At 47.4% G+C, this 26,532-nt stretch overlaps 1 protein-coding gene across 1 annotated transcript in view; it reads right to left on the bottom strand.

Moving 5' to 3' along the window:
- Window positions 1-26,532, bottom strand: part of LOC122925553 (chromaffin granule amine transporter-like) — a gene marked incomplete at its 3' end in the record, with an annotated part of 205,342 nt that overhangs the window by 123,278 nt on the left and 55,532 nt on the right. The window contains exons 4-5 of the mRNA XM_044276911.1: window positions 20,671-20,763; window positions 20,505-20,594 (exon numbers count right to left, since the gene is read on the bottom strand). Coding sequence (XP_044132846.1) covers window positions 20,505-20,594; window positions 20,671-20,763 — 183 coding nt within the window. The remainder of the gene's footprint in view (window positions 1-20,504; window positions 20,595-20,670; window positions 20,764-26,532) is intronic.

Below are 26,532 nucleotides of genomic sequence, written 5' to 3' on the forward strand. Positions count from 1 at the left end.
ACCCTATGTGCACCTTGAATCTTATATACCCTTTTAGGGATAGATTTAAAATAGCTCTGATACAGCAGAAACCACTAAATTAGGAAATTGCTAAATTGGGAATTGTATTTCAACCCAGAACAAAAACTGTGCTTTGATGGACACTAAATAACTTGACCAGCCACAGCAGTAACAACAGATTTAGCTGGATATAAATTTGAGGCCTATTATTTAGGCGCTGGGTGACAGGTATACGTTTACTTAAAGGAATTAGACTGGGATATGGCCAAAAAATAACCACACTATTGATGGTTAAATGCACTTGGTGTGACAGCTTGACCAACCACACTATTGAGGGTTAAATGCACTTGGTGACAGGCTCAGCTTGCCCCTGATATAGTATATGGCCAAAAAATAACCAGACTATTGATGGTTAAATGCACTTGGTGTGATAGCTTGACCCTGATGTAGGATTTAGCCAAAAAACAACCACACCATTGAGGGTTAAATGCACTTGGTGACAGCTTGCCCCTGATGTAGTATATGACCAAAAAATAACCAGACTATTGATGGTTAAATGCACTTGGTGTGACAGCTTGACCCTGATGTAGGATCTAGCCAAAAAACAACCACACCATTGAGGGATAAATGCACTTGGTGACAGCTTGCCCCTGATGTAGTATATGGCCAAAAAATAACCAGACTATTGATGGTTAAATCCACTTGGTGTGACAGCTTGACCCTGATGTAGGATTTAGCCAAAAAACAACCACACCATTGAGGGTTAAATGCACTTGGTGACAGCTTGCCCCTGATGTAGTATATGGCCAAAAAATAACCACACTATTTCTGGTTAAATGCACTTGGTGTGACAGCTTGACCCTGATGTAGGATTTAGCCAAAAAACAACTACACCATTGAGGGTTAAATGCACTTGGTGACAGGCTCAGCTTGCCCCTGATGTAGTATATGGCCAAAAAATAACCACACTTTTGCTGGTTAAATTCACTTGGTGTGACAGCTTGACCCTGATGTACAGTACAGACCAAAAGTTTGGACACACTTTCTCATTCAAAGAGTTTTCATTATTTTCATGACTATGAAAATTGTAGATTTACACTGAAGGCATCAAAACTATGAATTAACACATGTGGAATTATATACATAACAAAAAAGTGTGAAACAACTGAAAATATGTCATATTCTAGGTTCTTCAACGTAGCCACCTTTTGCTTTGATTACTGCTTTGCACACTCTTGGCATTCTCTTGATGAGCCTCAAGAGTTAGTCACCTGAAATGGTTTTCACTTCACAGGTATGCCCTGTCAGGTTTAATAAGTGGTATTTTTTGCCTTATAAATGGGGTTGGGACCATCAGTTGCGTTGTGGAGAAGTCAGGTGGATACACAGCTGATAGTCCTACTGAATAGACTGTTAGAATTTGTATTATGGCAAGAAAAAAGCAGCTAAGTAAAGAAAAACTAGTGGCCATCATTACTTTAAGAAATGAAGGTCAGTCAGTCCGAAAAATTGGGAAAACTTTGAAAGTGTCCCCAAGTGCAGTCACAAAAACCATCAAGCACTACAAAGAAACTGGCTCACATGCGGACCACCCCAGGAAAGGAAGACCAAGAGTCACCTCTGCTGCGGAGGATAAGTTCATCCGAGTCACCAGCCTCAGAAATCGCAGGTTAACAGCAGCTCAGATTAGAGACCAGGTCAATGCCACACAGAGTTCTAGCAGCAGACACATCTCTAGAACATCGGTTAAGAGGAGATTGTGTGAATCAGGCCCTCATGGTAGAATATCTGCTAGGAAACCACTGCTAAGGACAGGCAACAAGCAGAAGAGACTTGTTTGGGCTAAAGAACGGAATAGACATTAGACCAGTGGAAATCTGTGCTTTGGTCTGATGAGTCCAAATTTAAGATCTTTGTGCGACGCAGAAAAGGTGAACGGATGGATTCTACATGCCTGGTTCCCACTGTGAAGCATGGAGGAGGAGGTGTGATGGTGTGGGGGTGCTTTCCTGGTGACACTGTTGGGGATTTATTCAAAATTGAAGGCATACTGAACCAGCATGGCTACCACAGCATCTTGCAGCGGCATGCTATTCCATCCGGTTTGCGTTTATTTGGACCATCATTTATTTTTCAACAGGACAATGACCCCAAACACATCTCCAGGCTGTGTAAGGGCTATTTGACCATGAAGGAGAGTGATGGGGTGCTGCGCCAGATAACCTGGCCTCCACAGTCACCGGACCTGAACCCAATCGAGATGGTTTGTGGTGAGCTCGACCGCAGAGTGAAGGCAAAAGGGCCAACAAGTGCTAAGTATCTCTGGGAACTCCTTCAAGACTGTTGTAAGACCATTTCAGGCGAATACCTCTTGAAGCTCATCAAGAGAATGCTAAACAAAGCAAAAGGTAGCTACTTTGAAGAACCTAGAATATGACATATTTTCAGTTGTTTCACACTTTTTTGTTATGTATATAATTCCACATGTGTTAATTCATAGTTTTGATGCCTTCAGTGTGAATCTACAATTTTCATAGTCATGAAAATAAAGAAAACTCTTTGAATGAGAAGGTGTGTCCAAACTTTTGGTCTGTACTGTAGGATTTAGCCAAAAAACAACCACACCATTGAGGGTTAAATGCACTTGGTGACAGCTTGCCCCTGATGTAGTATATGACCAAAAAATAACCAGACTATTGATGGTTAAATGCACTTGGTGTGACAGCTTGACCCTGATGTAGGATTTAGCCAAAAAACAACCACACCATTGAGGGTTAAATGCACTTGGTGACAGCTTGCCCCTGATGTAGTATATGGCCAAAAAATAACCACACTATTTCTGGTTAAATGCACTTGGTGTGACAGCTTGACCCTGATGTAGGATTTAGCCAAAAAACAACCACACCATTGAGGGTTAAATGCACTTGGTGGCAGCTTGTGCTGGCACACCACAAGACACAAAATGGCCACCGATCACCCCAGAAAAAAGTGACTGAAAAACGCTCTGGGCAGCCTAAAAACAGTGAGCAATTCAATAGCAGCAGTTCAATCATCCACAGCTGCAGATCGATCTCTGAATGAAGTCTTTTGGAGGAGTTAATCACTGCCTAATCTCGCCCTAACGTCGCAGCTGCAACCTCTCCCTATGCTGATCAGAGCAGAGTGACGGGCGGCGCTATGTGACTCCAGCTTAAATAGAGGCTGGGTCACATGGTGCTCTGGCCAATCACAGCCATGCCAATAGTAGGCATGGCTGTGACGGCCTCTTGGGGCAAGTAGTATGACGCTTGTTGATTGGCTGCTTTGCAGCCTTTCAAAAAGCGCCAAGAAAGCGACGAACACCGAACCCGAACCCAGACTTTTACGAAAATGTCCGGGTTCGGGTCCGTGTCACGGACACCCCAAAATTCGGTACGAACCCGAACTATACAGTTCGGGTTCGCTCATCCCTAGTTGTGACACATCCAGCTGCACCAGAATAGGAGCAGAAGCAAAAACACTTCTTCACTGCTGAAAAGGCTTGCAAACCAAACTGAGACATCCAAACCTTCCCTAGTCATGTCTATTAAAGGTTTACCCACAGTCGAGTTGTTCAAAATAAATTTACGGTAGTAGTTGGTAAACCCCAAAAATCACATAAGTGCTTTCAGATTTTCGGGTCGATCCCAGTTCAACACCGCACCGTCCCTTTTAAGATCCATACGAAAACCTGAAGATGAGAGTAGGTAACCCTGGAATTGTACTTCCGGAACTCCAAATACACACTTCTCCATCTTAGCATACAATTTATTCTCTCTTAGGATCTGTAAGACTTGTCTCACATGATCCTTATGAGTTTCCATGTCTGGAGAATAAATTAGTATATCATCCAGATACACCACAACAAACCTGCCCACCAGATGATGAAAGATGTCATGTCACAGCTGAGGATGGGGAAAATCCTCAGCCGTGCGTTGAGGAAGATGGTCGCTGCTCGACCAGGACTACAGGATTAGGGAGCAGGTCACCTCCTATCGTGTCCCTAACCTGACCCTAACTCCTAGCTGCATGGGCTGACCTTTAAGGTAGGTGGACCCATGCTCAGGAACCTCGGAGCCCTAACTCACCCTCCGACCGGTCCCTGGACTAGGAGTCAGGGTAAGACACCCTGTTCCTTCTGGATACGGAGGAACAGGAGTCTCACTGGCCAAGCTGCAAGGAAGGGAGAAACAAATACAACCTATGGCAATGGCAGGTACTTGCCACAAACATAACACTCACCTGCCACAGACACAAAGCCTGGAACCCATGTGGAAGTACTGCTATCCACAAACAAAAGGACTCAGCACACAACACACATCACACGGGAACCCAGGACCATAGGTGCAATAAAGAAGCATAAAATCAAACACATCTTCTAGACACCAAACGACATTATATTTGCTATGACCAGAAGGATGGCCCCCACTGGCAGTTGGTAAGTAGAGTTGAGCGAACACCTGGATGTTCGGGTTCGAGAAGTTCGGCCGAACATCCCGGAAATGTTCGGGTTCGGGATCCGAACCCGATCCGAACTTCGTCCCGAACCCGAACCCCATTGAAGTCAATGGGGACCCGAACTTTTCGGCACTAAAAAGGCTGTAAAACAGCCCAGGAAAGAGCTAGAGGGCTGCAAAAGGCAGCAACATGTAGGTAAATCCCCTGCAAACAAATGTGGATAGGGAAATGAATTAAAATAAAAATTAAATAAATAAAAATTAACCAAAATCAATTGGAGAGAGGTTCCATAGCAGAGAATCTGGCTTCCCGTCACCCACCACTGGAACAGTCCATTCTCAGATATTTAGGCCCCGGCACCCAGGCAGAGGAGAGAGGTCCCGTAACAGAGAATCTGTCTTCATGTCAGCAGAGAATTAGTCTGCATGTCATAGCAGAGAATGAGGCTTCACGTCAGCCACCACTGCAACAGTCCATTGGCATATATTTAGGCCCAGCACCCAGGCAGAGGAGGGAGGTCCCGTAACAGAGAATCTGTCTTCATGTCAGCAGAGAATTAGTCTGCATGTCATAGCAGAGAATGAGGCTTCACGTCAGCCACCACTGCAACAGTCCATTGGCATATATTTAGGCCCAGCACACACACAGGCAGAGGAGAGAGGTCCCGTAACAGAGAATCTGGCTTCATGTCAGCAGAGAATCAGTCTGCATGTCATAGCAGAGAATGAGGCTTCACGTCAGCCACCACTGCAACAGTCCATTGGCATATATTTAGGCCCAGCACACACACAGGCAGAGGAGAGAGGTCCCGTAACAGAGAATCTGGCTTCATGTCAGCAGAGAATCAGTCTGCATGTCATAGCAGAGAATGAGGCTTCACGTCAGCCACCACTGCAACAGTCCATTGGCATATATTTAGGCCCAGCACCCAGGCAGAGGAGGGAGGTCCCGTAACAGAGAATCTGTCTTCATGTCAGCAGAGAATTAGTCTGCATGTCATAGCAGAGAATGAGGCTTCACGTCAGCCACCACTGCAACAGTCCATTGGCATATATTTAGGCCCAGCACACACACAGGCAGAGGAGAGAGGTCCCGTAACAGAGAATCTGGCTTCATGTCAGCAGAGAATCAGTCTGCATGTCATAGCAGAGAATGAGGCTTCACGTCAGCCACCACTGCAACAGTCCATTGGCATATATTTAGGCCCAGCACACACACAGGCAGAGGAGAGAGGTCCCGTAACAGAGAATCTGGCTTCATGTCAGCAGAGAATCAGTCTGCATGTCATAGCAGAGAATGAGGCTTCACGTCAGCCACCACTGCAACAGTCCATTGGCATATATTTAGGCCCAGCACCCAGGCAGAGGAGGGAGGTCCCGTAACAGAGAATCTGTCTTCATGTCAGCAGAGAATTAGTCTGCATGTCATAGCAGAGAATGAGGCTTCACGTCAGCCACCACTGCAACAGTCCATTGGCATATATTTAGGCCCAGCACCCAGGCAGAGGAGGGAGGTCCCGTAACAGAGAATCTGTCTTCATGTCAGCAGAGAATTAGTCTGCATGTCATAGCAGAGAATGAGGCTTCACGTCAGCCACCACTGGAACAGTCCATTCTCAGATATTTAGGCCCCGGCACCCAGGCAGAGGAGAGAGGTCCCGTAACAGAGAATCTGTCTTCATGTCAGCAGAGAATTAGTCTGCATGTCATAGCAGAGAATGAGGCTTCACGTCAGCCACCACTGCAACAGTCCATTGGCATATATTTAGGCCCAGCACCCAGGCAGAGGAGAGAGGTCCCGTAACAGACAATCTGGCTTCATGTCAGCAGAGAATCAGTCTGCATGTCATAGCAGAGAATCAGGCTTCACGTCACCCACCACTGCAACAGTCCATTGTCATAAATTTAGGCCCAGCACTAGTGTTGAGCGGCATGTCCCATATTCGAATTCGCGAAATTTTGTGAATATTCGAAAGAATATTCGTAAAATATTCGCGATTATTCAAATTCGTTATTATTTCGCATATGCGATAATTCGAATTATCGCATAATACATATGCTATGCAAAATTCACATGTGCGCTAATGAAATCGCCTTACGAAGATTCGCAACTCAATTCAATCACTAATGTATGAATGCAATGCCCTTTGCCTCTGTTCTGGGACAAGTGTAGATATTCGCATGTGCGCTAATAAAATCGCCTTACGAAGATTCGCACCTCAATCACTTTCTAGGGAATGTGAGACTTTTGGGAATCAATCGAGATACAGTGGGGGGTGATGACAGTAGTTGACAGAGTACAGATCAATGTAATCTGTAAGGTGGAAAGTAAAATAAAAAATACGAATATTCGTAAATCGACTTTTACGAAGTTCTACGTATTCGCGAATATGGTGCTATACTATATGAATGCACAGGCCTTTGCCTCTCTGTTCTGGGGACAAGTGTAGATATTTGCATTTGCGTTAATAAAATCGCCTTACGAAGATTCGCAGCTCAATTCAATCACTAATGTATGAATGCAAAGCCCTTTGCCTCTGTTCTGGGACAAGTGTAGATATTCGCATGTGCGCTAATAAAATCGCCTTACGAAGATTCGCAACTCAATTCACTAATGTATGAATGCAAAGCCCTTTGCCTCTGTTCTGGGACGTGCCGATATTCGCATGTGCGCTAATAAAATCGCCTTACGAAGATTCGCGCCTCAATCACTTTCTAGGCAATGTGAGTAAGATCTGAGCTGTTGGACCTTTGGGAAACAATCAATTATATGTGTACTGTAATTTTGTGGGGGGGGGGGGGAAACAAAAAACGAATATTCGTTTTTACGAATATATAGCACTATATTCGAAATATTCGCGAAATCGCGAAGTTGCGATATTCGCGAAAAAATTTGCTTTTCGAATATTCGCGCTCAACACTACCCAGCACCCAGGCAGAGGAGAGAGGTCCCGTAACAGAGAATCTGGCTTCATGTCAGCAGAGAATCAGTCTTCATATCATAGCAGAGAATCAGGCTTCACGTCACCCACCACTGTAAGAGTCAATTTTCATAAATTTAGGCCCAGAACCCAGGCAGAGGAGAAAGGTCCCGTAACAGACAATCTGGCTTCATGTCAGCAGAGAATCAGTCTTCATATCATAGCAGAGAATCAGGCTTCACGTCACCCACCACTGCAACAGTCAATTGTCATAAATTTAGGCCCAGCACCCAGGCAGAGGAGAGAGCTCCCGTAACAGAGGATCTGGCTTCATGTCAGCAGAGAATCAGTCTGCATGTCATAGCAGAGAATGAGGCTTCACGTCACCCACCACTGCAACAGTCCATTGGCATATATTTAGGCCTAGCACACAGGCAGAGCAGAGAGGTCCCGTAACAGACAATCTGGCTTCATGTCAGCAGAGAATCAGTCTGCATGTCATAGCAGAGAATGAGGCTTCACGTCACCCACCACTGCAACAGTCCATTGGCATATATTTAGGCCTAGCACACAGGCAGAGCAGAGAGGTCCCGTAACAGACAATCTGGCTTCATGTCAGCAGAGAATCAGTCTGCATGTCATAGCAGAGAATGAGGCTTCACGTCACCCACCACTGCAACAGTCCATTGGCATATATTTAGGCCTAGCACACAGGCAGAGCAGAGAGGTCCCGTAACAGACAATCTGGCTTCATGTCAGCAGAGAATCAGTCTGCATGTCATAGCAGAGAATGAGGCTTCACGTCACCCACCACTGCAACAGTCCATTGGCATATATTTAGGCCTAGCACACAGGCAGAGCAGAGAGGTCCCGTAACAGACAATCTGGCTTCATGTCAGCAGAGAATCAGTCTGCATGTCATAGCAGAGAATGAGGCTTCACGTCACCCACCACTGCAACAGTCCATTGGCATATATTTAGGCCTAGCACACAGGCAGAGCAGAGAGGTCCCGTAACAGACAATCTGGCTTCATGACAGCAGAGAATCAGTCTGCATGTCATAGCAGAGAATGAGGCTTCACGTCAGCCACCACTGCAACAGTCCATTGGCATATATTTAGGCCTAGCACACAGGCAGAGCAGAGAGGTCCCGTAACAGACAATCTGGCTTCATGACAGCAGAGAATCAGTCTGCATGTCATAGCAGAGAATCAGGCTTCACGTCAGCCACCACTGCAACAGTCCATTGTCATAAATTTAGGCCCAGCACCCAGGCAGAGGAGAGAGGTCCCGTAACAGAGAATCTGGCTTCATGTCAGCAGAGAATCAGTCTTCATATCATAGCAGAGAATCAGGCTTCACGTCACCCACCACTGTAAGAGTCAATTTTCATAAATTTAGGCCCAGAACCCAGGCAGAGGAGAAAGGTCCCGTAACAGACAATCTGGCTTCATGTCAGCAGAGAATCAGTCTTCATATCATAGCAGAGAATCAGGCTTCACGTCACCCACCACTGCAACAGTCCATTGGCATATATTTAGGCCTAGCACACAGGCAGAGGAGAGGTTCATTCAACTTTGGGTAGCCTCGCAATATAATGGTAAAATGAAAATAAAAATAGGATTGAATGAGGAAGTGCCCTGGAGTCCAATAATATATGGTTATGGGGAGGTAGTTAATGTCTAATCTGGACAAGGGACGGACAGGTCCTGTGGGATCCATGCCTGGTTCATTTTTATGAACGTCAGCTTGTCCACATTGGCTGTAGACAGGCGGCTGCGTTTGTCTGTAATGACGCCCCCTGCCGTGCTGAATACACGTTCAGACAAAACGCTGGCTGCCGGGCAGGCCAGCACCTCCAAGGCATAAAAGGCTAGCTCTGGCCACGTGGACAATTTAGAGACCCAGAAGTTGAATGGGGCCGAACCATCAGTCAGTACGTGGAGGGGTGTGCACACGTACTGTTCCACCATGTTAGTGAAATGTTGCCTCCTGCTAACACGTTGCGTATCAGGTGGTGGTGCAGTTAGCTGTGGCGTGTTGACAAAAGTTTTCCACATCTCTGCCATGCTAACCCTGCCCTCAGAGGAGCTGGCCGTGACACAGCTGCCTTGGCGACCTCTTGCTCCTCCTCTGCCTTGGCCTTGGGCTTCCACTTGTTCCCCTGTGACATTTGGGAATGCTCTCAGTAGCGTGTCTACCAACGTGCGCTTGTACTCGCGCATCTTCCTATCACGCTCCAGTGCAGGAAGTAAGGTGGGCACATTGTCTTTGTAGCGTGGATCCAGCAGGGTGGCAACCCAGTAGTCCGCACAGGTTAAAATGTGGGCAACTCTGCTGTCGTTGCGCAGGCACTGCAGCATGTAGTCGCTCATGTGTGCCAGGCTGCCCAGGGATAAGGACAAGCTGTCCTCTGTGGGAGGCGTATCGTCATCGTCCTGCCTTTCCCCCCAGCCACGCACCAGTGATGGACCCGAGCTGCGTTGGGTGCCACCCCGCTGTGACCATGCTTCATCCTCATCCTCCTCCACCTCCTCCTCATCCTCGTCCTCCTCGTCCTCCAGTAGTGGGCCCTGGCTGGCCACATTTGTACCTGGCCTCTGCTGTTGCCAAAAACCTCCCTCTGAGTCACTTCGAAGAGACTGGCCTGAAAGTGCTAAAAATGACCCCTCTTCCTCCTCCTCCTCCTCCTCCTCCTGGGCCACCTCCTCTTCCATCATCGCCCTAAGTGTTTTCTCAAGGAGACATAGAAGTGGTATTGTAACGCTGATAACGGTGTCATCGCCACTGGCCATGTTGGTGGAGTACTCGAAACAGCGCAACAGGGCACACAGGTCTCGCATGGAGGCCCAGTCATTGGTGGTGAAGTGGTGCTGTTCTGTAGTGCGACTGACCCGTGCGTGCTGCAGCTGAAACTCCACTATGGCCTGCTGCTGCTCGCACAGTCTGTCCAGCATGTGCAAGGTGGAGTTCCACCTGGTGGGCACGTCGCATATGAGGCGGTGAGCGGGAAGGCCGAAGTTACGCTGTAGCGCAGACAGGCGAGCAGCAGCAGGATGTGAACGCCGGAAGCGCGAACAGACGGCCCGCACTTTATGCAGCAGCTCTGACATGTCGGGGTAGTTGTGAATGAACTTCTGCACCACCAAATTCAGCACATGCGCCAAGCAAGGGATGTGCGTCAAATTGGCTAGTCCCAGAGCTGCAACGAGATTTCGCCCATTATCACACACCACCAGGCCGGGCTTGAGGCTCACCGGCAGCAACCACTCGTCGGTCTGTTGTTCTATACCCCGCCACAACTCCTGTGCGGTGTGGGGCCTGTCCCCCAAACATATGAGTTTCAGAATGGCCTGCTGACGTTTACCCCGGGCTGTGCTGAAGTTGGTGGTGAAGGTGTGTGGCTGACTGGATGAGCAGGTGGAAGAAGAGGAGGAGGAAGCCGAGAAGGAGGAGGTGGCAACAGGAGGCAAAGAATGTTGCCCTGCGATCCTTGGCGGCGGAAGGACGTGCGCCAAACAGCTCTCCGCCTGGGGCCCAGCTGCCACTACATTTACCCAGTGTGCAGTTAGGGAGATATAGCGTCCCTGGCCGTGCTTACTGGTCCACGTATCTGTGGTTAGGTGGACCTTGCTACAGATGGCGTTGCGCAGTGCACACTTGATTTTATCGGATACTTGGTTGTGCAGGGAAGGCACGGCTCTCTTGGAGAAGTAGTGCCGGCTGGGAACAACATACTGTGGGACAGCAAGCGACATGAGCTGTTTGAAGCTGTCTGTGTCCACCAGCCTAAATGACAGCATTTCATAGGCCAGTAGTTTAGAAATGCTGGCATTCAGGGCCAGGGATCGAGGGTGGCTAGGTGGGAATTTACGCTTTCTATCAAATGTTTGTGAGATGGAGAGCTGAACGCTGGCGTGTGACATGGTTGAGACGCTTGGTGACGGAGGTGGTGGTGGTGGTGTTGGTGGTACATCCCCTGTTTGCTGGGCGGCAGGTGCCAACGTTCCTCCAGAGGCGGAGGAAGAGGCCGAGGCGGCAGCAGCAGAATAGGCCGAGGCGGCAGCAGCAGAAGAGGTAGCAGGGGGAGCCTGAGTGACTTCCTTGGTTTTAAGGTGTTTACTCCACTGCAGTTCATGCTTTGCATGCAGGTGCCTGGTCATGCAGGTTGTGCTCAGGTTCAGAACGTTAATGCCTCGCTTCAGGCTCTGATGGCACAGCGTGCAAACCACTCGGGTCTTGTCGTCAGCACATTGTTTGAAGAAGTGCCATGCCAGGGAACTCCTTGAAGCTGCCTTTGGGGTGCTCGGTCCCAGATGGCGGCGGTCAGTAGCAGGCGGAGTCTCTTGGCGGCGGGTGTTCTGCTTTTGCCCACTGCTCCCTCTTTTGCTACGCTGTTGGCTCGGTCTCACCACTGCCTCTTCCTCCGAACTGTGAAAGTCAGTGGCACGACCTTCATTCCATGTGGGGTCTAGGACCTCATCGTCCCCTGCATCGTCTTCCACCCAGTCTTGATCCCTGACCTCCTGTTCAGTCTGCACACTGCAGAAAGACGCAGCAGTTGGCACCTGTGTTTCGTCATCATCAGAGACATGCTGAGGTGGTATTCCCATGTCCTCATCATCAGGAAACATAAGTGGTTGTGCGTCAGTGCATTCTATGTCTTTCACCGCTGGGGAAGGGCTAGGTGGATGCCCTTGGGAAACCCTGCCAGCGGAGTCTTCAAACAGCATAAGAGACTGCTGCATAACTTGAGGCTGAGACAGTTTCCCTGGTATGCATGGGGGTGATGTGACAGACTGATGGGGTTGGTTTTCAGGCGCCATCTGTGCGCTTTCTGCAGAAGACTGGGTGGGAGATAATGTGAACGTGCTGGATCCACTGTCGGCCACCCAATTGACTAATGCCTGTACCTGCTCAGGCCTTACCATCCTTAGAACGGCATTGGGCCCCACCATATATCGCTGTAAATTCTGGCGGCTACTGGGACCTGAGGTAGTTGGTACACTAGGACGTGTGGATGTGGCAGAACGGCCACGTCCTCTCCCAGCACCAGAGGGTCCACTAACACCACCACGACCATGTCCACGTCCGCGTCCCTTACTAGATGTTTTTCTCATTGTTATGGTTCACCACAACAACAAATATATTATTTGGCCCAATGTATTGTATTCAAATTCAGCGGGATATAAATTTGAGGCCTAGTATTTAGGCGCTGGGTGACCGGTATGGATTTAGTGACAGAATTAGACTTGGAAATGCACAGAAGCGTGTGTGTGTGAAGTTATTCTGAATGACCCAATGTGCACCTTGAATATTATATACCCTTTTAGGGATAGATTTCAAATAGCTCTGATATAGCAGAAACCACTAAATTATGAAATTGCTAAATTGGGAATTGTACTTCAACCCAGAACAAAAAATGTGCTTTGACGGACACTAAATATCTTGCCCAGCAACAACAGTACAACGGTGGGTAACGAGAGATTTAGAGGGAATTAAATTTGAGGCCTAGTATTTAGGCGCTGGGTCACCGGTATGGATTTAGTGACAGAATTAGACTTGGAAATACACAGTAGCGGGTGTGTGTGAAGTTATTCTGAATGACCCTATGTGCACCTTCAATATTATATACCCTTTTAGGGATAGATTTCAAATAGCTCTGATATAGCAGAAACCACTAAATTATGAAATTGCTAAATTGGGAATTGTACTTCAACCCAGAACAAAAAATGTGCTTTGACGGACACTAAATATCTTGCCCAGCAACAACAGTACAGCGGTGGGTAACGAGAGATTTAGAGGGAATTAAATTTGAGGCCTAGTATTTAGGCGCTGGGTCACCGGTATGGATTTAGTGACAGAATTAGACTTGGAAATACACAGTAGCGGGTGTGTGTGAAGTTATTCTGAATGACCCTATGTGCACCTTCAATATTATATACCCTTTTTGGGATAGATTTCAAATAGCTCTGATATAGCAGGAACCACTAAATTATGAAATTGCTAAATTGGGAATTGTACTTCAACCCAGAACAAAAAATGTGCTTTGACGGGCACTAAATAACTTTCCCAGCTACAACAGGACAACGGTAACGAGAGATTTAGAGGGATTTAAATTTGAGGCCTAGTATTTAGGCGCTGGGTGACAGGTATGGGTTTAGTGACAGAATTAGACTTGGAAATACACAGTAGCGGGTGTGTGTGAAGTTATTCTGAATGACCCTATGTGCACCTTCAATATTATATACCCTTTTTGGGATAGATTTCAAATAGCTCTGATATAGCAGAAACCACTAAATTATGAAATTGCTAAATTGGGAATTGTACTTCAACCCAGAACAAAAAATGTGCTTTGACGGACACTAAATATCTTGCCCAGCAACAACAGTACAGCGGTGGGTAACGAGAGATTTAGAGGGAATTAAATTTGAGGCCTAGTATTTAGGCGCTGGGTCACCGGTATGGATTTAGTGACAGAATTAGACTTGGAAATACACAGTAGCGGGTGTGTGTGAAGTTATTCTGAATGACCCTATGTGCACCTTCAATATTATATACCCTTTTTGGGATAGATTTCAAATAGCTCTGATATAGCAGGAACCACTAAATTATGAAATTGCTAAATTGGGAATTGTACTTCAACCCAGAACAAAAATGTGCTTTGACGGGCACTAAATAACTTTCCCAGCTACAACAGGACAACGGTAACGAGAGATTTAGAGGGATTTAAATTTGAGGCCTAGTATTTAGGCGCTGGGTGACAGGTATGGGTTTAGTGACAGAATTAGACTTGGAAATACACAGTAGCGGGTGTGTGTGAAGTTATTCTGAATGACCCTATGTGCACCTTCAATATTATATACCCTTTTTGGGATAGATTTCAAATAGCTCTGATATAGCAGAAACCACTAAATTATGAAATTGCTAAATTGGGAATTGTACTTCAACCCAGAACAAAAAATGTGCTTTGACGGACACTAAATATCTTGCCCAGCAACAACAGTACAGCGGTGGGTAACGAGAGATTTAGAGGGAATTAAATTTGAGGCCTAGTATTTAGGCGCTGGGTCACCGGTATGGATTTAGTGACAGAATTAGACTTGGAAATACACAGTAGCGGGTGTGTGTGAAGTTACTCTGAATGACCCTATGTGCACCTTCAATATTATATACCCTTTTTGGGATAGATTTCAAAGAGCTCTGATATAGCAGGAACCACTAAATTATGAAATTGCTAAATTGGGAATTGTATTTCAACCCAGAACAAGAAATGTGCTTGAACGGACACTAAATAACTCGCCCAGCTACAGCACTAGGGACAGATTTAGCTGGATATAAATTTGAGGCCTAGTATTTAGGCGCTGGGTGACAGGTATGGGTTTAGTGACAGAATTAGACTTGGAAATACACAGTAGCGGGTGTGTGTGAAGTTATTCTGAATGACCCTATGTGCACCTTCAATATTATATACCCTTTTAGGGATAGATTTCAAATAGCTCTGATATAGCAGAAACCACTAAATTATGAAATTGCTAAATTGGGAATTGTACTTCAACCCAGAACAAAAAATGTGCTTTGACGGACACTAAATATCTTGCCCAGCAACAACAGTACAGCGGTGGGTAACGAGAGATTTAGAGGGAATTAAATTTGAGGCCTAGTATTTAGGCGCTGGGTCACCGGTATGGATTTAGTGACAGAATTAGACTTGGAAATACACAGTAGCGGGTGTGTGTGAAGTTATTCTGAATGACCCTATGTGCACCTTCAATATTATATACCCTTTTTGGGATAGATTTCAAATAGCTCTGATATAGCAGGAACCACTAAATTATGAAATTGCTAAATTGGGAATTGTACTTCAACCCAGAACAAAAAATGTGCTTTGACGGGCACTAAATAACTTTCCCAGCTACAACAGGACAACGGTAACGAGAGATTTAGAGGGATTTAAATTTGAGGCCTAGTATTTAGGCGCTGGGTGACAGGTATGGGTTTAGTGACAGAATTAGACTTGGAAATACACAGTAGCGGGTGTGTGTGAAGTTATTCTGAATGACCCTATGTGCACCTTCAATATTATATACCCTTTTTGGGATAGATTTCAAATAGCTCTGATATAGCAGAAACCACTAAATTATGAAATTGCTAAATTGGGAATTGTACTTCAACCCAGAACAAAAAATGTGCTTTGACGGACACTAAATATCTTGCCCAGCAACAACAGTACAGCGGTGGGTAACGAGAGATTTAGAGGGAATTAAATTTGAGGCCTAGTATTTAGGCGCTGGGTCACCGGTATGGATTTAGTGACAGAATTAGACTTGGAAATACACAGTAGCGGGTGTGTGTGAAGTTATTCTGAATGACCCTATGTGCACCTTCAATATTATATACCCTTTTTGGGATAGATTTCAAATAGCTCTGATATAGCAGGAACCACTAAATTATGAAATTGCTAAATTGGGAATTGTACTTCAACCCAGAACAAAAAATGTGCTTTGACGGGCACTAAATAACTTTCCCAGCTACAACAGGACAACGGTAACGAGAGATTTAGAGGGATTTAAATTTGAGGCCTAGTATTTAGGCGCTGGGTGACAGGTATGGGTTTAGTGACAGAATTAGACTTGGAAATACACAGTAGCGGGTGTGTGTGAAGTTATTCTGAATGACCCTATGTGCACCTTCAATATTATATACCCTTTTAGGGATAGATTTCAAATAGCTCTGATATAGCAGAAACCACTAAATTATGAAATTGCTAAATTGGGAATTGTACTTCAACCCAGAACAAAAAATGTGCTTTGACGGACACTAAATATCTTGCCCAGCAACAACAGTACAGCGGTGGGTAACGAGAGATTTAGAGGGAATTAAATTTGAGGCCTAGTATTTAGGCGCTGGGTCACCGGTATGGATTTAGTGACAGAATTAGACTTGGAAATACACAGTAGCGGGTGTGTGTGAAGTTACTCTGAATGACCCTATGTGCACCTTCAATATTATATACCCTTTTTGGGATAGATTTCAAAGAGCTCTGATATAGCAGGAACCACTAAATTATGAAATTGCTAAATTGGGAATTGTATTTCAACCCAGAACAAGAAATGTGCTTGAACGGACACTAAATAACTCGCCCAGCTACAGCACTAGGGACAGATTTAGCTGGATATAAATTTGAGGCCTAGTATTTAGGCGCTGGGTGACCGGTATGGATTTAGTGACAGAATTAGACTGGGATATGGCCAAAAAATGAACAGACTATTGCTGGTTAAATGCACTTGGTGTGACAGCTTCACCCTGATGTAGGCTTTAGCCAAAAAACAACCACACCATTGAGGGTTAAATGCACTTGGTGACAGGCGCAGCTTGCCCCTGATTTTGTATATGGCCAAAAAATGAACAGACTATTGCTGGTTAAATGCACTTGGTGTGACAGCTTCACCCTGATGTAGGCTTTAGCCAAAAAACAACCACACCATTGAGGGTTAAATGCACTTGGTGACAGGCGCAGCTTGCCCCTGATTTTGTATATGGCCAAAAAATGAACAGACTATTGCTGGTTAAATGCACTTGGTGTGACAGCTTCACCCTGATGTAGGCTTTAGCCAAAAAACAACCACACCATTGAGGGTTAAATGCACTTGGTGACAGGCGCAGCTTGCCCCTGATTTTGTATATGGCCAAAAAATGAACAGACTATTGCTGGTTAAATGCACTTGGTGTCACAGCTTCACCCTGATGTAGGCTTTAGCCAAAAAACAACCACACCATTGAGGGTTAAATGCACTTGGTCGCAGCTTGTGCTGGCGCACCACAAGACACAAAATGGCCGCCGATCACCCCAGAAAAATGAGACTGACAAACGGTCTGTGCAGCCTAAAAACAGTGAGCAATTGAGGATCAGCAGCTCAATGATCCACAGCTGCAGATCGATCAGTTAATCAAGTCCTTTGGAGGAGTTAATCTGCCTAATCTCGCCCTACTGTCGCAGCCGCAACCTCTCCCTACGCTAATCAGAGCAGAGTGACGGGCGGCGCTATGTGACTCCAGCTTAAATAGAGGCTGGGTCACATGGTGCTCTGGCCAATCACAGCCATGCCAATAGTAGGCATGGCTGTGATGGCCTCTTGGGGCAAGTAGTATGACGCTTGTTGATTGGCTGCTTTGCAGCCTTTCAAAAAGCGCCAAGAAAGCGTCACAAAAGCGCGAAGAAAGCGACGAACACCGAACCCGAACCCGGACTTTTACGAAAATGTCCGGGTTCGGGTCCGTGTCACGGACACCCCAAAATTCGGTACGAACCCGAACTATACAGTTCGGGTTCGCTCATCCCTATTGGTAAGTAACCAGGAGGATGTCTCCAGCAAGCATGGCTGAAGCACCCTCTCTGACTACTGCCTACAACTGAGGCTTTATAGGGCCAAGAGGCCACACCCAACAATCAGACACACCCCGTGACTCACACACACAGAAAGGGAGTTAACCCTTCCAATACCACAGAAGGGAAAACACAACTTAAAGGGCAAGTGTCAAAATCCCAGAACACACTGTGGCTGCTGCCGCAGGCAACGACATGGGTGGCAACCATGTCCTGGGAGTCAGCCCGAAGGCCGGGACACTGCCACCACATGTACACATCAACCAAACGTTGCCACGGACAGCGACAGTGAAGGGAAGATGTCAGTGCACACCAAACATCAAACAAAGTGCACACAGACATACGAAAGTGTATACAAACACGCACACAACTCCAAGGGGACCGCACACATAACTGTTGTCCGTGGCAACCGCACTTGAGGCTAACAACATTATGCCTCCAGCTGCGGTTGACACTACAACCCAAACCGCGGGCAACTGTATGCGGCTCCCAAGGAGTCACGGCCATAAACATGGTCGTGACATGTCATTAATGAAATGTTGAAAAACCGCAGGGGCATTGGTTAACCCAAAAAGCATGACCATATTTTCAAAATGACCCTCAGGGGTATTACAGGCCGTCTTCCATTCGTCCCCCTCCTTGATCCTTACAGATTATATGCCCCCCTCAAATCTGGCTTAGAGAACACCTTGGCTCAGACAATCTGATTGAACAAATCTGGGATCAAAGGAAGGGGGTAAGGGTCACGGACAGTAATACGATTAAGGCCCCATGCACACGGCCGTGTTTCACGGCCGTGTGCGTGCCGTGGAACCGCGGCCTGGATCTCTCCTGAGAGCAGGAGCGCACGGCGTCACTGGTTGCTATGACGCCGTGCGCTCCCTGCTGCCGCCGCAATACAGTAATACACTGGTATGATCTATACCAGTGTATTACTGTACTGTGCCGGCAGCAGGGAGCGCACGGCGTCATAGCAACCAGTGACGCCGTGCGCTCCTGCTCTCAGGAGGGATCCAGGCCGCGGTTCCACGGCCCGCACACGGCCGTGAAACACGGCCGTGTGCATGGGGCCTAAGCTCATGGAAATCCAGGCATGGCCTAAGAGTTCTGTCTTTTTTCTTAACAAAGAAAAACCCTGCTTCAACTGGGGATTTGGACTGTCTAATATGTCCCTTAGCCAAACTCTCGGTGATCTAATCTCGCATGGCTGCTCTTTCGTGTTCAGAAAGATTATACAACCGCGATTTGGGCAATTTAGCTCCTGGAATAAGGTTGATGGGGCAATCATACTCAAAATGTGGGGGTAACTTCTGGTCTCCACTTTCAGAGAATACATCAGCAAAATCAGAAATAAACGAAGGTACAACTTTGGTTGTGGTTACAACAGAAAGCTATGTGCTAAGACAGTTGTCTATGCAATAATCACTCTAATCAAGAATCTGTCTTGCTTGCCAATCGATGGTAGTATTATGTTTACTTAACCATGGTAAACCTAGCACCAACAGAGCAGGCAGACCCTCCAGCACAAAACACTAGATGGATTCTTGATGAAAATCACTCACTTTTAGGCCTCTTGCACACTGCCGTGTTTCACGGCCGTATGCGGGCCGTGGAACCGCGGCCTGGATCCCTCCTGAGAGCAGGAGCGCACGGCGTCACTAGTTGCTATGACGCCGTGCGCTCCCTGCTGCCGCCGCAATACAGTAATACACTGGTATGATCTATACCAGTGTATTACTGTACTGTGCCGGCAGCAGGGAGCGCACGGCGTCATAGCAACCAGTGACGCCGTGCGCTCCTGCTCTCAGGAGGGATCCAGGCCGCGGTTCCACGGCCCGCATACGGCCGTGAAACACGGCAGTGTGCAAGAGGCCTTAAACGGATGTCCTGCACAATTTGTGCTAAACATTTTTGAGTGAGTGGAGCGGAATCAATTGCAAACACCAAAATATTTTTGTCTAATGCACTTGCTGTCAAACCATGTATACGAACAAACTGACCATCAACTAGGTTAACCCCTGCCCCACTGTCAATAAACACCTCAATTCCCACAGTTTTGGAGTCTAGCGCCACCTTGGCAGACAGGAGAAATCGGGTACTACCGGTAAATGACCAAAGTAAATTCTCAGATTTCCCACTCACACCACCTAGTGTGAGATGAGGATTGGTGATGAGCGGCTTAGGCAATATTCGAATATTTCGCAAATTTTTGGCTGGATATTTGCCATAAATTCGCAAATTCGACAATTCGTGGTTCTCCAGTTATTATTTTCTTGATTGCAAAAAGCGGCTACCAGAAAATTAGCGTTATGAAAATTTTCAATCAACACTACTCCTAAAGTCAAAGATATTGCAGCCTTCTCATTTGCCCACAAGCAAGAAGCAGTGAGGGATCATGGGTACTGATGGAAAAAAAATCTAGAATATTTGCGTTTACGAAGATATAGCACTATATTCTAGATAATCGCAAATTATCGAAGTGCCAATATTCGCGATAAAAATTTGCTCTGTAGAGGTCACTGTTAAGGGTGTGGGTACTGTAGATGTCACTGTTATAGTCGATACTGTTGATATCTTTTAATGACATACACAAACATGTAATGAAATAGATGAAATATACCCGTGCAAAGCCGGGTCTTTCTGCTAGTATATGATACAATGTGGAGCACTGCCAAGTGCCCACCACTGATGTGCGGACAGTCAGACAAAATAGCATTTTACCTCCATCTAGCAGAATGAGAGCTGCCAGCACTAAGAACGGAGAAGATTTCCCAACAAATTGAAACATGAACGAACCGAAGGGGGCACCAGCTGCAAAGAGAGAGAAATTTGAAGATGTCTAAAACCTATCAACTGACTGATAAATCTTTATGACCATAGTACTTACCAAGCGCACCCAGTCCCTGGCCTCCTAGTGCAATGCCCATGGTCTTTCCTCTTTCATAGTTGTCAGGGTATACTTGTGCCATCATTCCCAAACCTGTAGATACATGCATTCAGATCATTAAAAGGCAGAAAATACACAGTGCAATCAGAGGAAATGGGCTGCTACTCCTCATTATTATTGGACGGTCCAAGGGGTCGCAGTTAGCCCCTGAACTTTGAAAATAAAATGGTCAGACTCTTTAGCTTGTAGGACTTCAACTTTCAGAACAACCACAATTCATCCATAAGAAGAGGCCACTGCTGTATCCAAACATAATCTGAACAGTATGTACATTACTGTATTCTTTGGGGGAAGTAAAGTGGAAGTAACGCTCTGCCCTACTTCTGTGGGGGACTGGAGGTTATCCATTGGGGAGGACATGGAGGAGGTGGCTAAGCGTATGTACCAACACAAACCTGGAGGTGTCAATAGGACCTGGCCTCATTGCTGTGGTGTGGCATGGCCCCAGTGGGCCATCAAAGACAAGTACTGTCCCTGGCCATAACAGCTGCTCCACATGTTCATGGTGGCTTCAGGGGCGGATTGGGAACTTAAAGTGGCCCTGGAAAAAAAAAACTAAAAGTGGCCCCATGTTGTAGGCAGGAGTAAATTGATAGAAGACAGGGCAACACAAGTAGGCAGGGCCAGCACAAAGTACCGCAGCAGCAGAATCTAATACTACAGTGCAGAACATAATACTGCAGTCCTCTCCACAGTATTCAGCTGTATCATGGTCCTTAGCATAGTAACACAGTTGAGTTCATGAGGGCAACCTCGGCCGTTGAGCATCAGATCATTATGTACCTGATCTGCGGCCATCAGGAGAGCTTGGGTGGCTGGATTGTAAATCTGAAACATGTCAATTTATACCTAGGATTTTAATAGCGGATTTCACCCTTTCCAATAGGAAAGATTGAAGTCTGTGTCTAATTGCAATCTAGAAATGCTGCATATTTTCTGCTGCAGAAATTCTACAGCTAATCAGTCACAGGTGAACCTACCTTTTATAAATTTTAGGAGGACTAGAAAGACAATTTTAAACTACTAGTGAATAGAGGTGTTCCTAGCCTTTCTGCTGCCTGAGGCAAAAACTTAAATGGCACATTTAAAGGGAGAGGCGCTGATAACCACCCAACCCTTTCCCTAGGTGGCAAACTTGCCACGGCTGGAGCTTCTGTGGGTATCGGGACAGGGACAACCCGTCATTTCTCCTCCTCCTCTAAGGGGATTTCCTCTGTACTCTGAGCAGGAGGAGGCATCTCCTCCATGCACACTGGCTCATCAAAATGACAACGCCTCAACATGTTACAGTACAAGTTTCGTGAGGGCCCCCAGTCCCTATTGGCTCTATCTCATAAACCGGGATAGCAGGGTCTACCCTCCTCTTCACCGTGTATGAGACCACCTCCCACCACCTATCCAACTTCCCAGAAGGCCGCTTGGCTTTGACCATCACCCGATCACCCGGGGCATACCCATCCCTCTGCACTGATCTTGGTTTAAGGGTGCACCACTTGTCCCAGGCGCTCCCCCACAACCTTGTGGATCACTCTCAGCCAGTGGCGGTGCTCTTGCACCCATGCGGTGGTATTTCTCAGTGTTGGCTCCATCGGATCGGGCATGTGGAGAGCTTCAATCTCCCAAACATGAGCATATGTGGGGAGTATCTGGTGGTACTGTGTACCCTGTTGTTATAGGCCCTCATAAGTTCAGGTAGGTCCTTGGGCCACCAAGCCTTTTGGCGGTCCTCCAGAATCCGCAGCATCTGGAGCAAGGTGCGGTTGAACTGCTCGCATGCCCCATTTTCCTCGTGGTGATGCGGGATGGTGCAGAAACGTTTAATCCCATATAGTTGGTACAACTCATTCATTAGAGTACCCTGAAAATATTCCCCCTGGTCCGAATGTATCCTCCATGGACACCCAAACACCTGTATAAAGTGTTTGCAGACGGCTTCAGCGGCCCACTCTGCCGTCTGGTCTCTGGTGGGTACAGCGTCTCTGTGAAATGATCTGTTATGACTAAACAGTATTAATGTGTCCCGAGGTAGAGTACCCAATCAATGTAATTGATCATAAGGAGATCTAGGGGCGCTGAGGTCCAGATGGCCTGGACAGGAGCCCGCTGTTCAGTACTATTACTCAGCCCACAGGGCCGACACTTAAGACATGCCTCGGCCACCATGTCTGCCAGATCTGGACAGTATACCAGCCGTTGGAGCCACTTGAACGGTTTGTCACTCCCGAAATGGGCGCCCCTCTCATGGGCTTCCTAGGCGGACTCCGGTCCCAATGACATGGGGATGAAAATCTGTTGCCGATACTGCATCTCTGACTGTAAATATATGGTCCGACACAGGACGCCCTGAGTAACAGGCAGCTTATCCCACTGCATCAAAAACTTTTGGCCCTCTGAAGTCAGACGAGCCCGCTCTTCTGGCCAAGGCCAGTTCTTGGTCCGGAGCCATTCTTTTACTTCCCACAGGTCCGGGAAGCCATTCTGGACCCTCTCCCAATCAGCTAACATCTTTTCCAGCAGCATTGCCACCCCGGATGCCACCCCACTTGAATGTGCCACCTCCTGGAAGATTGGTAATTGACCAAGGTCAGGAATTTCAGTGTCCTCTAGCTCCTCATCGGCACTCTGAGCCAACAACCCCACAGGGACTCGGGAGAGTGCGTTGGCGTTGCCGTTCTCCCTACCTGACTGGAACTTGGTGCGGTATTGGTACTTAGAAAGGCGAGCAAACCACCTCTGCTGAAGCGCACCGAGCTTAGCATTCTCCAGATGTGCTAACAGGTTGTTATCCATCATCACGGTCACCTCTGCACCTGTCAGGCACTCTGCGAACCTTTCGGTCATGGCCCAGACCAGTGCCAGTAGTTCCAATTTCAAGGAGCTATAGTTGTCAGGATTGCGCTCTGACTCCCTCAGAGACTGTCTGCCATAGGCAATGACTCACGTCCATCCTGGACTTGGGATAACACGGCCCCCAGACCATGTAAACTTCTGTCAGTGTACAGCAGGAATGGCGTGTCAAACTGCACATACGGCAAGCCAGAATTGGGGCACTAGTCAGTACCTCCTTCACTGCTTCAAAGGCCTCTTGTTTCCAGGGTCCCCACTCGATGGGACAATTCTTCAGGCCCCCCGCAGTGCCCCATAATAACTCGTTTAATGGGCCCACCAAATGAGCAAATTTGGGTATAAACCTCCTGTAGTAGCCAGCCAGTCCAACGATCGCCCGCACCTCTCGTAGTGTACTAGGCTGGGGCCACTTCTGGATAGCCACCACCTTGCTGGGGGCTGGCTTTACCCGCTCCTGGGTGACCAAATGTCCCAAATACTCTGCTGTCTAAACAGTTGGCACTTCTTGGGCTTGATCTTGAGCCCATGGTCTCGCAGCCATTATAGGACCTGTCGCAGCTTCTGGAGGTGATCCTCAAAGGAGGTCCCAAACACTACTATGCCGTCCAGATATATCAAAGTTGAGATCTCCCAGACAGTGCTCCATCAACCTCTGGAATGTTCCCGGGGCATTGGACAGGCCAAATGGCATCTGGTTGAACTCGTAGAGTTCCATAGGTAGGATGAAGGCTGTCTTTGCTTTGTCCTTCTTGGCCACTGGTACCTGCCAATACCCACTGTCCAGGTCAAGAGTGGAGAAGAACTTTGCATGACTCAGGGTGGACAACGACTCCTCAATCCGCGGAAGGGGGTAGGCATCCCAGACGGTCTGGCCATTCAGCTTCCGATAATCGGCATACAGCTGGAGACTCCCATCTTTCTTCCGCACCAAGACTACTGGAGCAGCCCAAGGACTTTGACTCTCCTTGATCACCTGGTTTTCCAATATGCTGGCCACCATATCCTTCACCTCCTGGTACATTTTAGGTGGGATTTGCTGGTAACGTTCCCTGATCGGTGCAGCATCGCCAGTGGGGATTTTGTGTTCAATGGAGGAAGCACACCCGAAGTCCTCATTATGTCTTTAGAATGCCTCCTGAAATTCCCAAAGGGTGTCTTCCAGCAACTTCTGTTGTCCTGAAGTCAGGGTCTTGTAGTCCAACCCCATCTGGGCCATAATCACTCGACCACTCCACTTCGCTGTTGGGGTCTCCCTTTGATGGACCTCTACGGCATAGGTCCAGGCTGATCTCCTATCTGGCTGTAGTGTGAAGCTCCTTCGTCGAGGAATATCCCCTTCGGACACATAAACTTTGGCCAGCAAGGTTAAACTCGCAGTCTTCAACATTGAGGCAGCATACAGGCACACATCTATCCTTCACAATAGCGAGGGCCCGGGCTACCAGTGGGTGAGTCTGTGTTTCCTTTTGGTAAGCGGGCTCGATCAGGACCTACAGTCAGTTGTCATCCAGCCCCCACTGGCAGCATCAATATTTGTTCTTGTCGAGTTGGGACCTTCATCGCGGTCCTCTGCGGTACCCTCATGTGTCCAATGGGCCGACCGGGCATGTTGCCCTTTTGCAGACTACAGCTCCTCACCATCTGCTGTAGAACCTTCTGGGTTGGCCAGTGTGTGATGGCCCATTGCCAATACTTCGGCCGTTCTTTGGCATAGAATTTATGGTCTAGGTCTCTCAGCACGTTTATACCTAGCATCATGTCCATCCCTCTCGGGGACAAATGGTCCACCAGCACGACCCCTTTCTTGCTGACGTCTTGCCCAAACAGCCGGACCCGCATTAAGATTATCCCTCGGGCGTCCATCTGTCTGTTATTGGCAGCCGTCAGCCTGATGATGCACCCGTCTTACAGCTCCATCATATGTCCAAAGTGTCTTTCGAAGAACTCCAGAGACATAAGAGTGTACCTTCTGGCCTTTCAACTCGGCTTCCATAATGGGGCTCCTGGCATACAGGTCGTGTTCCTCACGCATCGGGCTTAGCTTCTGGTGTACCGCCGCAGGACGCCCAGCTACTGCAGCGGTCGGAAGTTTAACGTTGTCTCGGACTTCATCTGTTCTGGGCACTCTCTGGCCATATAGCTATACTGTTGACAAGCCTAACAGAGGGGGTCCCCTTTTGATGTGCCTCTGCGCCTGAGTTATCCTGGGTGAAGTGGCTCGGGGTGTTGGGGCCATTCCCGGAGGCCGGGGAGATTCTGCCTTTATATGGGACACTTCCAGCTGAAGTTCTCTCAATTCTGTCCGCAGGGCCTGGACCTCATCCTTTAAGGACTCTGAGTCTTCAGATGCAGACCGACCACTTTTAGCATGGGTACTACTCATTACTTTCGCTGCCACATGCATGTACTCTTCCTCTCTCTCCACGGCAGCTACAGTAGGTAGACGCTGTAGAATGTCATGTTGGCCGTCGCCCGGGTCATCTCTTGCAATTTGTCCTGTAAGAATTTATTGGAGAGCCCCTCTATGAACTGGTCTCGTAGTAGCCTGTCCACCTCAGGTAAAGCTCCCATGCCTTCTGGATCTCGCCACTGTATCTCATTTAGCGTCTTATGTAGGGCAGACTGCAGGGTACTGCATTAGGGTCTCGCCCTCTTGCTGTGGTTGGATGAAGAAGTGGCTCCGCAGCTGCACTACTTTAGCATGCCTCTCCAGTAGGGAGAATATTTTCTCTAGGGTGTCTCTCTCGGATTCAGGCCTTACCATCACATTCTAACACATACTCAGGCCTTACCATCACATTCTAACACACACATACACATTCTAACCGCACTTGGCACCATTTCAGTCCAGTACTGACACTTTATATTTTTACCGTCAAATTTTGGCAGATGACGCAACAGAACCCCCACAGGGATGTACCCTACTGGTATGGGCATGGCGGGGGAAAGCTATAT

Source organism: Bufo gargarizans, chromosome 2, assembly GCF_014858855.1.
Source record: "Bufo gargarizans isolate SCDJY-AF-19 chromosome 2, ASM1485885v1, whole genome shotgun sequence".
Classification (NCBI taxonomy): domain Eukaryota; kingdom Metazoa; phylum Chordata; class Amphibia; order Anura; family Bufonidae; genus Bufo; species Bufo gargarizans.